Source organism: Tachypleus tridentatus, chromosome 8 (assembly GCF_004210375.1).
Source record: "Tachypleus tridentatus isolate NWPU-2018 chromosome 8, ASM421037v1, whole genome shotgun sequence".
In the NCBI taxonomy this organism is placed as follows: Eukaryota; Metazoa; Arthropoda; class Merostomata; order Xiphosura; family Limulidae; genus Tachypleus; species Tachypleus tridentatus.
This window is the reverse complement of record NC_134832.1, coordinates 50,256,408-50,275,905: the sequence shown is the minus strand read 5'-3', so window position 1 is coordinate 50,275,905 and position 19,498 is coordinate 50,256,408. Positions and strand designations below refer to the sequence as shown.

The following is a 19,498-nucleotide window of genomic DNA, read 5'->3' as shown; positions in this document are numbered from 1 at the left end:
CGGTTGTTTTGACGGGGGGGGGGAGAGACAATATAAAATATATTTTTCTTTATTACTGTCAAGCCGTGAGTTGTTGGCACCCTCTCTAGGCCTATTTTCTCCTAGGCGAAACAGCTCTATTCACATCAGCATCACATAGTTTCATAAACCCAGAAGATGTCTTTAGTAAATGTCAAACTCCTCGCTGTTCTGTTATACGTTTTTATTGTGAAATGTGTATATGCTGAGGAGAACAGCGACGGATCGTGTCCGTGTATCAAGTGAAATTGACATTAAACGCAAATATTCACTGCTTTCCAGCACGTTTCTGGATGTTGAGCCGATGGAAACGAAGACGGTTTGAGTTTCGAGTGGCTCCAATAAGGACGTCGACAGCCAGCGATTAGAATCAATAACAAAACGTTCGAAATCACTAGACTGTACTCTTCATTCGCTCACTAAATATCGTTGTATATTTGCTTTTGTATTGACTGTTAAAACACTAATTGCACATTTCTTCGATGTAACTGTCTTTAACACATGTTTACAGGTGTTTTTTTTTGTTGTTGTTTTTGTAATTTTTCAATATCGTTATACGTGGAACATAAAGAGATGTATCCCACTATTATGTTGAAGAACATGAGAAAAACTTGTATATATAAATAAATTATAAACTAAGTTAATGATATCCCACTTCTCATTCGTTAATATTTCTATACTTTAACGTGATTGGTGGAGGTATAAAATGACGTCATATTTTAATTGTAGTCGTACTTTGTAAAACAGTACTCGAAATATATTAGATAAACACCTGAACAATTGGAAACAAAAACGTAATATCCGCGTATTTTAACAAGAACGCCAGAAAACAAGAATGTTTATTACCTTCTTTTTGGTTTCAACACAAAGAAATTTTCAAAAACTCGATGAAGAATTTGGAAGTGTAGAAACAGATAGGTTTACAATTTTATGTTGAAAGATCCTAACTTTATGGCTACTCGGTATTAGTTTCTATATTATGGCGCAACGTGTGTGTATATACATACATATACCACTGCTGTTTTGTGTTAAACCTAGTCAGTTACATCATACAAATATTTTATAAGCAGAAACAATAAACAGTTTTTATTTCACTTTTAATAAAAATTTTCAAACCCTGTTAGGGCTCATTCCCCGGCGAGAGCCAGTGTGTCGGCTTCTTTTAAACATTTGGAATTCAGTGTGGTTTCTGCTATTTGGACAGTTCTTTCGAAACGCCTCCGCGATTTAAAATAGTACGACAAAAATTTTTTCATTACATGACACGCGAAAGTTTTAGATTCCCATGCCGATTGCAAGACTATATTAGCAATTGCTAAAGTCCAGTAGTTATTTTTTGTTTTTTTACCTTCCTGAGTTCCACGGAAGGTAAATCACGTATCTGTGTTTTGGTTACGCGTGTATTGAAGCTTGAAGCAGTTTTAAGCCTAAAGGCCGTTTCACTACAGGTGTTTATTTGCTGAGCATTTTGTACACATCTTTGGTTTTCGAATGGCCTGTTTTAAAATTAGAGTGCGGCTTGTTAATTTTGAAAACCGTAAAAAGAGGGCGTATCTGTAATTGAAAAAGAAAACAGTGTACTATTATTCACGAGTGCACGAGTTGATTTGGTGAATAACACGTGTTATTTTGTTTGTAACACATAACACACAATACAAAAAGAGTTAATGTGTTTACAAAACAATATAAAGTAAATGAATAACGTTCCGCCGTTAAAAGACTTAACGAAAATTTTAAAATTATATAAATTAAAAACTGAAGGTTTACAATTGAAATAGCAACCGATCTTTAATTTTCAGTGACGAAAATGAACGAATCTTTCAACCGATGTCTACAGAGCAGAAAAAAAAAAAATTAAAATTCGGGGTATTAACAAAAATATCTCTCGGGACCGATTTTCAGAATAATCCGTTTGGGATGAAGGGTTACCGATCCGGAATAATTGGAAGATTAAGGGGAAATCCGCTGGAACAAAGCAGTCCGTTAACGTTAAGCCGTAGTTACAGGTTCACCCAATCAATCAACCTTATAAAATACGCGGTATCCATTATTGACCGTGAGACATAGCAAAAATAGTGTCCGTAATGAATTTACTGGACGGTTCGTTATGCCACACCCCCGCCATGTTTTTAATCAGCTCAACTCGCCTGAAATAATTAATTGTATACACACACCGACAGCACACGTCGTTGTTCTAGTGTAAATTAGCGCGAATCTCTTCACTATCGTAATGGTTGTTGTTTAATGATTACAATAATTTATATTCCACAATCTTATTTTAATTTTTGTTCGCCTTAAATAATTGAAATAATAACCTTGTTTTTATCGTATTCCAAGTCACTTACATCCAGTTTAAGTGCTGGGAAATGGGAAAAATATCGAAGTTCTTTCAACACTCATTGGAAAATGAATTTCAAATCAGCCACCTGGCGGAAACGTTCGTCGCTTGCACGAATCGTATTTTCCACGCTGAATTCGATCGATGAAACGACAGATGCCGAGTCAGCAACGCGTCTCCTGTTCCTATGACGTTTAATTTTGACGGCTTTGGTTTGGTTTCTATTATTCTTTGGAAGACAGAAGGAGAGGGGGTTGAAATTGGTAAAAACAAACGGACAAACTCCAAGCCTTTTTTTTGTATCAACTTGCATTTATTTTTATTGTGTACTTTATAATATTCTTTCTCCACTATTTCGATAACAAGTTTATTTTCATCTTTTCATTGCACATTGTTAGTTTTCCATTCGTTATGCGGACTCTTTCATTGTTTTTTCTTCTATTCTCTGTAATTTCCATGTTACTTTTATTTATCCTAATTTCGTCTTTTGCAATTTAGAACTTGGAGCGCAGTCCATTTTTCTGGTGAATTTTTATTAATTTGTCACGTCTTGGTAAAACGGGTGTCTGTCTACTGACTGTTTTAAAGTCTGGTAAAACGTGTAAATGTTTACTGGCTAGGATAAATCTTGGTAAAACGTGTTACTGTCTACCGACTGTTATAAAACTTGATGAAATGTGTAACCTTTTGACTGTAGTAAATTCTAACCTCAAAATTTCAGTTGTTATATTTCACTACCCCTGATTGCTTCATTAAAGCCTCAAATTAGTCAAACCAAAATTTTTTAATTGTAGATAGATAGGTTTCGTTGAACAGACAGTTTTTATCCACAACTTTTATCGCTTCAACAACGTTTATAAGTGATCATGCGGAAGAAACTCGACAATTCCCAGAGATCTGATTGGACGGTATATATCACGTGGCACGACGAGAACTGTGTTAAAGGTGTATTAAATTTTGATTAAGGGAGACAAGGATGATGGAATGTAATATCCGAATTATTAGAGTAATGATAAATCAAGTTAAAACATGTAGCTGTAGTCAGTGTAGTGATCGTATGTTAACTGTAAATATCCTGTAAATAAACTGTAACTGTTTAGGGCGCTTGAGTCGTAACCTGAGGGTCGCGGGTTCGAATCCCAGTCGCACCAAACATGCTTGCTCTCTCAGCCATGAGGGCGTTATAATATCACAATAAATCCCACTATTCGTTGGTAAAGAATGGCCCAAGAATTGGCTGTGGGTGGTGATGACTAGTTGCCTTCCCTCTAGTCTTACACTACCAAATTAGGGACGGCTAGCACAGATAGCCCTCATGTAGCTTTGCGCGAAATTAAAAAAGAAACAAACCATTGGCTAGTTATGAAAATCCATATATAATTTGTAACCGTTTGTTCACTGTGAACATCCATGTATAATTTGGGACCATCTGTTGGATCTAAATATCCATGTATAAGTTGTAACCATCTGGTGACTGTAATATATCTTTACTACCAGGTATTATGCTAATGAAATCACCTGTTTTCACATGTGATTTTTGAGTATTTTGGTAATGAATTATCCCAGAGCTGTAAACAAACACACTTGCACCAACCTTTTTATTTAAGTAAACAAGCATACCTGAAGCAAGTTTGTTTGTTGGATACTTTCTTAAAAGGTTTTTCGCTTTGCTTCTTCTCTGGAACGCCACATCGTCGGTCTTAAGCGTCTTCTATTCTCTGCCTTGGGGTTGACTGGACTTTTCTTTGCATTTCTATGTTTCACTCACTCCTTTAAAATACCAACAGCTTAAAGTAAAACAACTTCCTAATAAAATTTAAAAATCGTACCGCGAGCAGAGGAGAATGCTAATATCCCCTGACCACCCTCTTTGATGGCAGTCTGTTTTCAAATACACCTGTATGAACCTCATTATCTAAGTAAAAAAACACTTATATGAACTTCATTCTATGTAAACAAATACACTTATGTTAACCTCGCCATCTATAAACAAACACGGCTGTATGAACCTCATTGTATGTAAGCAAATATACCTGTATGAACCTCACTTCATGTAAACAAATACACCTATATGACCCTCACTTCATGTAAACAAATACACCTGTATGAACCTCACTGCATGTAAACAAATACACCTGTATGAACCTCACTGCATGTAAACAAATACACCTGTATGAACCTCACTGCATGTAAACAGATACACCTGTATGAACCTCACTGCATGTAAACAGATACGCCTATATGAAGCCTGTGTACGTTAATAGTTCTTGTACCATTACATAATTTTCCCATGGTTTAATTACGAGATTAATCGTGTTTTTTGGAAACTGACCTCATTATCTCATTATATTTATCTTATTATAATTTTGTCTTTTTTGGATTATGTCTTGTAAACGGAATATTGTCAGTGTTGTGAACATATATTTTAAAATAATGCTTTTGTACTTTTTTCACAGGTGTTTTATGTTTCTATTGTTTTACTAAATTAGCCATTCATGAGGCTGAGAAGTTTTATAATTTGTTATGGTTCTTTTTTGAATTATCACTAAACACCTAGGTTTTGGTGTGTGTGTGTGTGTGTTTATAATTTTAAATTAAACATTTCTACTTATTTATTGTTTTTTTATATTATCTTTCCTATTTCCAAATAATTACAGCACATTTATTTCCGCTGATGGAATTCGGTATTTTTATGCTGTGCAACTGAATAAGTGTTTGCTTTGTTTTTAAATTCATCCACGTGCCAGTAATATAAAATAACAATAATTCACTGCACTGTTGTTTTTTAAGCTACCGAAGAAGTGGCTATGTGGCACAGTATAGATTTAATTACAAACTCATGGTTTCTTGTCGATGTGAAAGAATTATTAAATTCGGATGGACTGAGGCTAAATAACTAGGTAATCCCATATCACTGGTACTTTGTGAGGTGCTGCGTATAATTTAATTGTGCCGCCAGCCGTAAAGAAGCCAAATGACCACCAGGGAAGGCCACACGCACTCAGTTACCACTTCAAATATGGCGGGTGAATATTTAAAAAATGCAATTATAGGTTTCACATCATAATTAATGCGGAATTTGAAACAAAGAAAGGTCTCAAAATGAGGATATGTTTGCTAACCTACCTGTTAAGGCTCATTTAATACAAAAACTCAGTTCGATGTTTCGAACATCAATTTCAACCACCACACGCACGAGCGTAGCCGTAACATTATTGTTAGCCCCAGAGAACCTAAGATGCAGTGCCCACCAGAACATAATAATCAATCCATTTACCCACGAACACCATACATGGAGTTCTGTTCATCATCATTTATTTATAACGCTAAAACGCAGAAGACGCGTCTTCCTCTCTTCATAATAATTAACTCTCTGGTAGATATACGTCTTTTAAATTAACACCACAAGCAGAGCGAAATGGATTACCAGCTTTCCATTGGCTGAGATACTTTATTTATCTCACAAAAAAACACATCTCTCTATATCCTCACTTTCTGAATCGAACAGTTAACCAGTAATGACCTAAAAACTGACAGTTATGTTTAATTTACTTGGTATACTATGCAATGGTTCGAAATGCCTTGCAATCTTCCAAGATGGCTTAATGTTGTTCACACAGCTACTATAATTGGTTTCATAAACGGGAGACGTGGAAGAGAAAGTTAATGAGATAATGAACGATCATCAAATCAGCAGGCAACATTCAATTACAATCTACTGCCAATGATTATTTCGTCGAGTTCATCGCGTGCGTATGCACATCGTGGCAATCAATAATAGCCACTTGTAGCACCCACTGATTTGTTTCGATGCTCCTCTGCTGATCACGTGCTTTCACCTGGTTTTTGCAGCGTGTATCGCATGAGACTCGTGACAAGCGCTGTTTATTAAAATGGAGAAACAGTTGCAGTTCAATATGCCTCGTTTGCTAAAATCGTGATGGCTTTTTCAGGGAGGAGTGGGGGAGGTACATATAGAGAAACCAAACAAAATACTCAGATGTACCAACTCTCGACAAGACTTGAAGTGACTTTAACAATAGCTCTCACCTGGACTTGAAGTGACTTTTACAATAGCTCTCAACAGGACTTGAAGTGACTTTCACAATAGCTCTCAACAAGACTTGAAGTGACTTTAACAATAGCTCTCAACAGGACTTGAAGTGACTTTAACAATAGCTCTCACCAGGACTTGAAGTGACTTTAACAATAGCTCTCACCAGGACTTGAAGTGACTTTTACAATAGCTCTCAACAGGACTTGAAGTGACTTTTACAATAGCTCTCAACAGGACTTGCAGTGACTTGTCTTAACAGTAGCTCTCGACAAGATTTGAAGTGACTTCGCTTACACTTGTTTACGTTAGCCAGTCATCTTATAATCTGTTCACAATCTAATTACGGAAGCCAGTCTTTCTGTGATTTATCTAGAACTTACTTCCATTAGTCTTCTTATGACATACGTAGAATTTATATATTCCATAAAGTTTGAGCGCCCCGATGGCTTAGGTGTTTTTGGATGTTGTAAGCATGCAATCTTACCACTGAGTCGTGGAGAAACAGAGGCTTTAGTACATTAAAAATTGGATTTAAATAATCTTAATGGCATAACAAGGGTACCTTAACAAAGCTATGACCTACCCAGTATTTACTTATGTGAGATAACCTTGTTCAGAATTGATGTCAGTTTACGTTTACTATTGCAGTTGAAATTCTGTGCGAAATATTTAGCATGAATTTCCGCCGAAAGAGAAAAGAAATGAGCAGATGCATTATACACTACGATAACGGTAGTGAATATAGATGTAATATCACTATATATATTGGTAGAAATGTTTTATTGTTTGTTCTCAAAATGTAGGAGGTTAATATTTTAGAACAACATTCGAACGATACAGTTAGTGAATTTTAAAAACATTAAGATCTTATTCTAGAACCATATGGTTCTTCAATTTTAAAGATGACTTCATTAATATACCCTGAAACTACATGGTTGTTGAATTTTAAGCATTATTTTGTTAATATACCCTGAAACTATATGGTTATTGGATTTTAAACATTACTTTATTAATATACCCTGAAACTACATGGTTGTTGAATTTTAAACATTACTTTATTAATATACCCTGAAACTACATGGTTGTTGAATTTTAAACATTACTTTATTAATATACCCTGAAACTACATGGTTGTTGAATTTTAAACATTACTTTATTAATATACCCTGAAACTACATGGTTGTTGAATTTTAAACATTACTTTATTAATATACTCTGAAACTACATGGTTGTTGAATTTTAAACATTACTTTATTAATATACCCTGAAACTACATGGTTGTTGAATTTTAAACATTACTTTATTAATATACCCTGAAACTACATGGTTGTTGAATTTTAAACATTACTTTATTAATATACCTGAAACTACATGGTTGTTGAATTTTAAACATTACTTTATTAATATACCCTGAAACTACATGGTTGTTGAATTTTAAACATTACTTTATTAATATACCCTGAAACTACATGGTTGTTGAATTTTAAACATTACTTTATTAATATACCCTGAAACTACATGGTTGTTGAATTTTAAACATTACTTTATTAATATACCCTGAAACTACATGGTTGTTGAATTTTAAACATTACTTTATTAATATACCCTGAAACTACATGGTTGTTGAATTTTAAACATTACTTTATTAATATACCCTGAAACTACATGGTTGTTGAATTTTAAACATTACTTTATTAATATACCCTGAAACTACATGGTTGTTGAACGTTAAATACTTTCCTTTATCTCCATTGTTTCTTTTTGTAGTGCAACATTTTATATTGCGTGAATCTTTAAAGAAAGCCATTTCATGCCATGGCCCGGCATGGCCAAGCGTGTTAAGGCGTGCGACTCGTAATCTGAGGTTCGCGGGTTCGCATCCCCGTCGCGCCAGACATGCTCGCCCTTTCAGTCGTGGGGGCGTTATAAATTTACGGTCAATCCCACTCTTCGTTGGTAAAAGAGTAGCCCAAGAGTTGGCGGTGGGTAGTGATGACTAGCTGCCTTCCCTGTAGTCTTACACTACTAAATTAGGGGCGGCTAGCACAGATAGCCCTCGAGTAGCTTTGTGCGAAATTCAAAACAAACAAACAAACAAACAAACAATTTCATGCCATACCCATAAAATTCGTACTTTATGTGATATCGTGCCTAATTCATGTATTATTATTTTTATTAATCGGATATGGACAGTAACTCAGTCCTAACTTAAAGGTTTCCAAGTTACTTTTTACAAATGAATAATTTCATTCTTACGATATTTTTCACGAGTGTCGTATTACAATTTTTTTAGGGTTGACATAAAAAAATTTCTTTTTATGAAATATTTTACTTCTTGCAGCATCAGAATCATTTAGCACGTATTCACACAGGGTTTTGTTTTCGTCAGAATTCACACAGGGTTTTGTTTTCGTCAGAATTCACACAGGGTTTTGTTTTCGTCAGAATTCACACAGGGTTTTGTTTTCGTCAGAATACAATCTCTTGTTTTGTGAGAGTCATTTATTACGTGCTCCCCAGTGGCGGAGCGGTATGTCTCTGGACTCACACCGCTAAAAACCGAGTTTCAGTACCTGTGGTGGGCAGAGCACAGATTGCCCATTGTGTGGCTTTATGCTTAATTCTAAACAAACAAACATTTACTACGTATTAACACAATTGTTGTTGTTTTTTGTCAGAAAATGATCTGTGTTTTATGAAAGTCATTTACTACGTATTCATACAGTTTTTCGTCAGAATACGATATCTTGTCTCCTATAAGTTAGGCCCGGCATGGCCAGGTGGTTACGGCACTCGACTCATAATCCAAGGTTCTCGGGTTCGAATCCCCATCATACCAAACATGCTCACCCTTTCCGTCGTGGGGGCGATATACAAAGTAACGGTCAATCCCACTATTCGTTGGTAAAAGAGTAGCTCAAGAGTTGGCGGTGGGTAGTGACGACTAGCTGCCTTCCCTCTAAAACAAACAAACAAACAATCTTCACTTCAGAGTTTTGAAGTCTTACTCCTGTACATAACATTCAGTGTTAAATATTTTAACCCTCGTCACAGTTAATATCATTTCTGTAGTAAAATAATTGGTATTATTTATATATAAAATAACTTATCGTGACTTTAATATACGAAAGAAATATTATTTAAAACCTTTAATGTTTCGAGAAATCACACAAACTATAAAGGTACATAATTCATGATGACAAGAAGCCCACTTGAAGTGAACTGTATTCCAGTTAGTTTGTTTGAATTTCGCGCAAAGCTATTCGAGGGCTATCTGTGCTAGCCGTCCCTAATTTAGCAGTGTAAGACTAGAGAGAAGGCAGCTAGTCATCAACACTGACCATCAACTTTTGGGCTACTCTTTTACCAACGAATAGTGGGCTTGACCGTCACGTTATAACGCCCCCACGGCTGGGAGGGCGAGCATGTTTGGCGCGACGGGGATGCGAACCCACGACCCTCAGATTACGAGTCGTACGCCTTAACACACTTGGCCATGCCGGGCCTTGAAGTGAAGAGAATGACACCATAAAACCAGCGACATAGTACAATATATTTTGTTAATTAAAATACTGAATAATATTAATTTTAACTTTTAACATATTTTTTTCTTTTCTCTTTCAGGGATAAAGTCTTCCGCCTGAGTCTGAACAACATAAACAAGTCTCGCTGTGAGGTAGGGAATTCGTGTGGTTCAAAGAATAACATTGTTCTGATTTATTGTTTGTTTGAAGCTGAGGACAAATCTGCAAAATAGGCTGTCTGTGCTCTGCCCACCACTGGTATCGAAACTCGGTTTCTTGCGGTGTGAGTCCACAGACATGCCGCTCTGCCGCTAGGGAGCGGTTTGCTAATTACAGACATTTATGTTTTAAAAGTACTGTAGCATGCACGTGTTTCTTTCACGGTGATATTTTCGGGTTAGTTTTAGTCAAATCTATAAGCCATATTCATATAGCTTTACAGTTCTAACCAAAACGCATGCAGTACCCAAAGTAGGATATCACGTGCAGCTATTAATTGACCCCAAAGATGAAGTGCGTGCAAACTTATATCGATAACGTTATTTTAGTGTTGCTTATAAACCAGAACTTAGCGTTATTGTCTGCTTTTATAATTACTGGAATTCCTAATATCCCTAAATAAGAGGGCTCAATTGTATTGTGAAGATGAAAATTAGAGGGCGTTACTAAATTCACAGACCTCAGGGTGAAGTGAGCTTAATTTCACGAGCTGAATAGATTCCTCGGGCAAAAAAAACCCAACAAAAAACGGGTGTACGTTTCATTAGGTAATATTGCCCCCCACTTGATGTTCATACAATGGAGCTAGTCGATTAAACTACCTGTACAATTCACTGCACGAATGTGTACTCCTTTTCTATGACAACGTGTGGGATTTCTTTGGAGAAATGGAATGAAACGAACATGGGCGCTCGTGAAGACCTGCGGTTCCAGGAGGAGCTTTCTTTGGATTAACTAGGCGGCAGCCTGCCGCAAGGAAGATCGAGAATAGGAAATAAATTGAGTCATCCTTTTTAGCTCTTCGAAAACACCTAATTGCAGCTAATTGACAAGGTAGTGAGTAACATCCCACCCTCTCGATCAGCGCAAATAACCCCTGACCCTCAGGACAGAAAGCTCCGCGTAAAATATGGGAGTTTTGGACCTGATGGTATTTGAAACGCATTTTTACTTTTCGTCACGTAAATAAGGGACTGACCTCGAAAACTGTTTATCATTGAAATAAGTTAACAACTGACAACGGGCTTTTCTTCCCAACCCTCGTTCCGTACCTCCAACATGTTATTACTGGCACCAAAACTCAAAATGAATTTTGCTTCCCATTACAACTGCTCTAATATTTTGATTTTTTGATGGTTTCTGTTACATTTGTTTCAGAAAATTATACCTTCATGTTTTTCTTCTCCTAATGATATAATATTTTTTTAATTGCTAAAAGTGGAAGAGGCGCAAATCCACGTGATTAGTCCCCCCTTCCTTCCCACCGACACACACACACGGCTCTACGGTAAATCTCTGGACTTGTGTTGTTAAAATTCAGGTTTCGATTTCCGTGATAATCACAACACATAAAGCCTCTTGCATAAATAATGTACTTCTACCTGGTGGTGAATCTGCGGATTCACGCTGCTGAAAAGAGAATTTCGATACTTGTGTTGGGCACAGCATAGACAGCCCATTGTGTTGGTTTGTGCTTTACAATTAATAAGTCACACGCTTAGTGTTGCCAAAATTTATTTTATACAGTTGGATTTTGTATTACAGAGCATTATCGTTATGTTTGTTTGTTTTTTTTAATTTCGCGCAAAGTTACTCGAGGGCTATCTGCGCTAGCCGTCCCTAATTTATCAGTGTAAGACTAGAGGGAAGGCAGCTAGTCATCACCAACTCTTGGGCTACTGTTTTACCAACGAATAGTGGGATTGACCTTCACATTATAACGCCCCCACGGCTAAAAGGGCGAGCATGTTTGTTGCGACCGGGGTTCGAACGAACAAGAAGAAGGCCTGATTACTCACGAGCTGAGGCCTCAAGTAAGGCCTGTCAAATAACAGGCTTGTAGAAACTTTGTCTTTGAAGAACTATTTCATAAGGACAACCACTACCTCAAGAAGTGCGGTAAGAGACGTTTCATTGAAACGTGTTCCCCGCTGGTACAGCGGTAAGTGTACGGATTTACAACGCTAAAATCACGGGATCGAGTCCCCTCAGTGGGCTCAGCAGATAGCCCGACGTGGTTTTGCTAAAAGAAAACACACACAGCATTTCTATACCTGTTTTCCCTAACGTAGTTTCCAAAACGTTTTGTTGTTTTTTGTATATTATTTAGTACAGAATAAACATTCCTATATCCCAGAAGGTCCGGGAAGAACAGAACAAACAAAAAGATTGTATCGTTTATACTTTCAGCATGTCTGGAGCTTTCTGATGAGCAGGGTACAGGCAATCAGGTGAAAGGGTTGATTTATGTCTTCGTTGCACACCTCGAGTGTTGTGCGGTCCATCACTAGATGGTCTTCGACATGCAAACATTACCGTTTGCAAATCATATGCCCGCTGTAATTGTGAGCTAGTCGGTATTTGTGACGTATGGTGTGGGGACCCAACACCTGTTTTTCCTTTCGTCATTTTCTAAACGTACGATGCATGGCAGACGAGATTACGAATGCAAAGGTTTTCCTATCATTCCTGCTTTTGATTCATGAATAGGGCCAGAAGACCTCCTAATACATTATTAAAGAACATATTGATGGTATAAATTGAATCTGTAGGGTGGGTGCATATACAGCACGTGATTGACGACAGCTATCGTCATTGTTAGAATAAAATCCTAAAAAAAAAATGTTCTGAAGTTTAACTAAAAATAGGATTCCTCCTTATTGGATGTTTCCATTCGTGAAGTGAACGTGGAACGTGATAAATTGTAAGGCGTCGCTTTCCCCTTCCCTTTCTGTAAATCTGATGCACCTCGGTAATTATAACAATGTTCGTTGTGCTTTTTGTTGATTCGTTTATGTTTAACGTAACATAAATCATTACGTTACTGTTCTCTATCTCTCGTGTGATTGGTAGATGAGTGATTATGACGTATTGTTAGAACACGAGTGATCTTTGACGTCAGTATGCTACGGATGGCCAGCTCCCTCCAACCCCAGATGCTTTCCATACATAGTTTTATTTCCTAATCCATATACAAACATTGGATTACATATGGTCAGAATGTTTGTCCTGGACACCAATATAAGTTAGTGTAACAGCTGAGGGTTATTAGCATTAAAAAGTAAAAACAATCCCACATCTCACTTATTCGACTATTATTATCATTAACTCCCACCGATGACAAAAGTATTCTGTGGTGTAACCGTGACCCCCCTGGAAAAGTTTAACAGCATGACGTCACTTACGTTAATTTCGTGTTTTTTTTTCCATCTAAACATCATTTCTTATTTGCCGCAAGAGGCCAAACGATCATATCGCGTCAGTTTCTTTGTGCGTAGTTTGGCTTTAAGGCTTAAAAGAAGGGCCTTGCCAGGAAATACACGTTAAACATAGACCAGAATGAAGACGCGATGGCAGGTGTGGCTTTCATTGGAGTAAATACGAATTAAGATTATCGTCAGATGTATATTTAACATTTAGAATTTGTAGCCCGCACAAGTTGAGTCCCACTTTCCCTCTATGAAAAACCCATCTCCATAACTTGACTGGACTATTCCCCACAGCATCGTTATGGGGATATTGGAGCCGTGGACGTAGTTATTGAAAATTATTACTTTCGATTCAACTTCTGGAAAACCACGTGCACGTAACTTTATCACCAACTTGTGTGAAAATAAAGACACGGCTTCAGTTTCTACCAGAAAATCTAATGTGCAACATTCAAGTAAAAAACTACGAGGAGCATTTTAAATACCACAGAGAGATATCGACATAAACACCTAATCTGTTACTTTGTATATCAAACAGAGATGTCGACATAAACACCTAATCTGATATTTTGTATACTACAGAGATATCGACATAAACACCTAACCTGTTATTTTGTATATTAAACAGAGAGATATCGACATAAACATCTAATCTGTTATTTTGTTTACTACAGCGAGATATCGACATAAACACCTAACCTGTTATTTTGTATATTAAACAGAGAGATATCGACATAAACACCTAACCTGTTATTTTGTATATTAAACAGAGATATCGACATAAACACCTAATCTGTTATTTTGTATACTACAGAGAGATATCGACATAAACACCTAATCTGTTATTTTGTATACCACAGAGATATCGACATAAACACCTAACCTGTTATTTTGTATATTAAACAGAGAGATATCGACATAAACACCTAACCTGTTATTTTGTATATTAAACAGAGAGATATCGACATAAACACCTAATCTGTTATTTTGTATACTACAGAGAGATATCGACATAAACACCTAATCTGTTATTTTGTATACCACAGAGATATCGACATAAACACCTAACCTGTTATTTTGTATATTAAACAGAGAGATATCGACATAAACACCTAACCTGTTATTTTGTATATTAAACAGAGAGATATCGACATAAACACCTAATCTGTTATTTTGTTTACTACAGCGAGATATCGACATAAACACCTAACCTGTTATTTTGTATATTAAACAGAGAGATATCGACATAAACACCTAACCTGTTATTTTGTATATTAAACAGATAGATATCGACATAAACACCTAACCTGTTATTTTGTATATTAAACAGCGAGATATCGACATAAACACCTAACCTGTTATTTTGTATATTAAACAGAGATATCGACATAAACACCTAACCTGTTATTTTGTATATTAAACAGAGAGATATCGACATAAACACCTAACCTGTTATTTTGTATGTTAAACCGAGAGAAATCGACATAAACACCTAACCTGTTATTTTGTATATTAAACAGAGAAATATCGACATAAACACCTAATCTGTTATTTTGTATATTAAACAGAGATATCGACATAAACACCTAACCTGTTATTTTGTATGTTAAACAGAGATATCGACATAAACACCTAACCTGTTATTTTGTATATTAAACAGAGAAATATCGACATAAACACCTAATCTGTTATTTTGTATACTGCAGAGAGATATCAACATAAACACCTAATCTGTTATTTTGTATATTAAACAGAGATATCGACATAAATACCTAATCTGTTAGTTTGTATACTACAGAGAGATATCGACATAAACACCTAACCTGTTATTTTGTATATTAAACAGAGAGATATCGACATAAACAACTAATCTGTTATTTTGTATATTAAACAGAGAAATATCGACATAAACACCTAACCTGTTATTTTGTATATTAAACAGAGAGATATCGACATAAACACCTAATCTGTTATTTTGTATATTAAACAGAGAGATATCGACATAAACACCTAACCTGTTATTTTGTATATTAAACAGAGAGATATCGACATAAACACCTAACCTGTTATTTTGTATATTAAACAGAGAGATATCGACATAAACACCTAACCTGTTATTTTGTATATTAAACAGAGAGATATCGACATAAACACAAAATCTTTATTTTGTGTGAAATATACTAATAAGCGTATAGATTTGTGTTATTTCGTATATATCTTAATGTGCAATTTCTTGTATAGTTTCTACTCTGGTATTTCTTGTATAGTTTGTATTCAGATATTTCTTAAAAAGTTTCTACTCTGGTATTTCTTGTTTAGTTTGTACTCTGGTATTTCTTGTTTAGTTTGTACTCTGGTATTTCTTGTTTAGTTTGTACTCTGGTATTTCTTGTTTAGTTTGTACTCTGGTATTTCTTGTTTGTACTCTGGTATTTCTTGTTTAGTTTGTACACTGGTATTTCTTGTATCGGTTGTACTCTGGTATTTCTTGTTTAGTTTGTACACTGGTATTTCTTGTACACTCTACTATTTATCTACTCTATATTTATATTTTTATAGGAGATATATATTATATTATATTATATATATTTATATTTTTATAGGAGATATATATTATATTATATATATTTATATTTATTTATTTATTTATATATTTATAGGAGATATATTTTATATTATATATATTTATATTTTTACAGAATATATATATTTATATGTTATTCCGAGTTTTACGTTATACAACGACGCAAGTTTGATGTTTATCTATTGTCACGTAAAAACTGTGATTTCTCGCTTCCTCTCAGAGATTTGACGTGCAGACATAACCCTTCTGGTTTACTGAATCGTCTGTATCTCCATGGTTTAACAATGTCGGTGGAATAGAAGATACGATAACAGGACAACACTAATACGGAAATCTCTGTTGAAACAGCATAAAATTTTATAGCAAAACTATAAAGTGGGAAAGAAATATACAAACAACGTCACGAGAACAAATAATATTTTAACATAAAAGTAGTAACATTGAATTTCTCAAATAGAAAGCTGCACTCGAGAACTGTTGGAGAAAGAAAACTGAAACACGGAGGTACAGTGATCGGGTACGACATATCTAAAGGTCGAAGATCCGAGACGTGATGCTGCCGAACAGTCTGTGAACTTTCAGCTGTGTTATAAGAGTTATCTGAAGTTAATCCCGTTGTTTGGTTTAAAGAGCCGGCAAGAGTCTTTGTGATGACGCGTGTTGCTGGCTCGATTCTTTCGCTGTCTGTTCAGCCCTTCACGCATGCGCATGGCTGTACCAAACCCAGGGTGGTTCTCGTCTTCCTATTAAGATCACGTGTACGTAAAGTGTCCAGTAGATTATTCAACAAATAGAGAACAGGGGCATAATTTTGTCAGACTTGCACAATGGGTTGTCTGCTCTGCGTCCACAAGTTCAGGTTTGTTTGTTTTGAATTTCGCGTAAAGCTACACGAGGGCTGTCTGGGCTAGCCGTCCCTAATTTAGCAGAGTAGGACTAGAGGGAGAATAGCTAGTAATCACTACCTACCGCCACCTCTTAGGCTAATTTTTTTTATAAACGAATAGTAGGATTGATCGTCACATAATGTACCCACATGACTGAAAGGGGCGAACATGTTTGTTGATATGACGGGGATTCGAACCCACGACCCTCAGATTACGAGTCAAACGCCCTAATCACCTGACTATGCCGGGCACACAAGCACACAATGGTAGAGAAATGTGCGAAATACGAAGACGAGAGAATAAATGACGATGGTAAAACAACTGCGATTTGTGGTGACTGACAGAAGGGGTATCCAACGGTTAACCAAAGAAAGCTGACTGCTGTGGTTAACGAAACAACGGATAAAGGTTACGGGATTAACCAACAAAGAGAGAGATAGAATTATCTCGTTCTTTCTTCACGCTTACTGTAGGTGTCGTCGTGGTGGCTTTCGAAACATGCCAAATTATTCGAATAGTGTCATAACTGGAAAATAAGTCGATACCGTGTGTATACCACCTGTAATTATTTTGTTGAACAGTATTATGAACGGAACCTTTCATGAACTTGTTCACACATTGCCGCAGTCGTCCTGTTAAGATCGATCGATTTGTCGGTGTTCCTTTGTCGTCATCACGACAGAACGTATTATCATCTCACCAGCTTGTCGCGTCCGTTAGAGTTTTCACGCGCAAGACAGGTGACATTGACAGCACAGCAAGAACTGCTGTCTCACAAATTTAGACACGAAGGGATTTTGTTTTTAATTTATCTCTAGCATATGTAGAGCATTTAGCCAAGGGTTAGTTCACATAGGCTCCTCCTCTTTGTACTGTCCCTGATGTGTTGACGTTGACAGGTTACACTCTTTTCATTAGACCTTCAATCATTGCTTTTATTACGTCCATGTCAATCTTACTTTGGTGTTTCTTGGAAACGCTATCAGTAATTTTGCGTTGAATGTTGCAAATATTTGTGTTTTACGTGTTAACTGTTTACCTCTCCTGTTACTAAGGCAAACGATTATAATCAGTGAATAAATTATGCTGTTTATATAGATTAGTATAAGTTATTAACGTCTTTCTTCATTGTTTTTAGTGGTATACGATCAGCCTAATTTATTTACTGATTAGGATAAGTTATTCACGCCATTCTCCATTGTTTTCAGTGTTGTACGATCAACTTAATTTATTTACGGATTAGCATAATTTATTCACGCCTCTTTTCATTGTTGCTAGTGATATATTAAATTTTAATGAATTATTATAAGACCCAAGACCGAAATGAACTTATGCTGTAACCATGTTTATATAATATGCTGCTCATATTGGTAGTCGAGGGTTTTTTCTTTATTTCTGTGCACCTAAAGAGTTAAATATAGGGCACTTGATTTAAGGCTGTAGTTCTCAATGGCAACAATATTAGGCCCGACAGGGCCAAGTGATTAGGGCGCTCAACTTGTACTCTGAGAATCACAGGTTTGAATTCCCCTCTCACCAAACATGCTCGCTCTCTCAGCCGTGAAGGCGTTATAATCTCTTTATTCGCATGTAAAAGAGTAGTCCAAGAGTTGGCAGCGGGTGGTGATGACTAGCTGCCTTCCCTCTAGTCTCTCACTGCTAAATTAGGGACGACAAGTGCAGGCGGTTCGTGTAGTTTTGACCGATATTCAAAACCCAAAACCTAACCAAGAAACAATATTTAAATACAGTTTTATGTATTTCGCAGTCTATGCATTGTTAAGGCACACTGAATATTTAATAAAGCAGGCTGAGTGTTGGAACTGAGAAAACATTTGAATAGTTAGATTCATATTTAGCTATCACGAACTTTACACACATCTTGTATATACTGCGTTCATTTCACACATTATTTAGTAAGGTCTTCAATAACACCTCCTGTTCTTAATGATGTTAGGTTTCAATAACAAAGCTTTCGAAGCAAGTTAGGAACGTGAAGCTTTTATATGTAAATCTTAATTTCTGAATTTAAACAGTCAAGAACGTTTTGATTGGTGAAGAAAGTAACTGTTCTTTATCATACAAGTTTTATAATTGGCTACTGAACAAACTGTTTTTAGTTTGGTGAAATAACACAGAGAAACGGGAAAGTTGACCAAGAAGATGTAGAGACTCGAACTTTGTTGTCTGTTCTCCAGTTTCCAGTGTAACTTCAATAGTTTTTACAAACCTTGGCTGTGAAGAGAGGCCAAGCAGAGCGGATGCACCACACAATAACCACAATCTGTGTTTAAGATCATATGTTTTGTTGAAATGATGATTTGAACATAGACCAGTTACTTCAACCAGTTACACGATACCTTATAGTTTTATGTGCCAGATGATTGGCTAAAATATATGCCCGTTTTCGATTTTTTATGCATTAAAGACAACAAGCAAACAAATAAGAAAAATAAAACTTTTCCCAATAAAGTAAATAAATGTATGGATGGCTAGTATCAGTCCTTCAAAAAACAGTGATTTTGGGTTGAATTTTCGCTCAAAAGTAGACGAGGACTATCTTCGCTAGCCGTCCTTAATTTACCAATGTAAGACCAGGGGGAAGGCAGCTAGTCATCACCACCAGCTGCCAAATCTTGGACTACTCTTTTACCAAGGAATA

At 36.1% G+C, this 19,498-nt stretch overlaps 1 protein-coding gene across 6 annotated transcripts in view; it reads left to right on the top strand.

Annotated features, from left to right (window-relative positions):
• LOC143222369 (semaphorin-2A-like) overlaps window positions 1-19,498 on the top strand; it is a 222,792-nt gene that overhangs the window by 145,670 nt on the left and 57,624 nt on the right. For all 6 annotated transcript variants that reach the window (XM_076448814.1, XM_076448816.1, XM_076448813.1 and 3 more), the window contains one exon: window positions 10,038-10,089. In XM_076448814.1, the coding sequence (XP_076304929.1) occupies window positions 10,038-10,089 (52 nt within the window). The remainder of the gene's footprint in view (window positions 1-10,037; window positions 10,090-19,498) is intronic.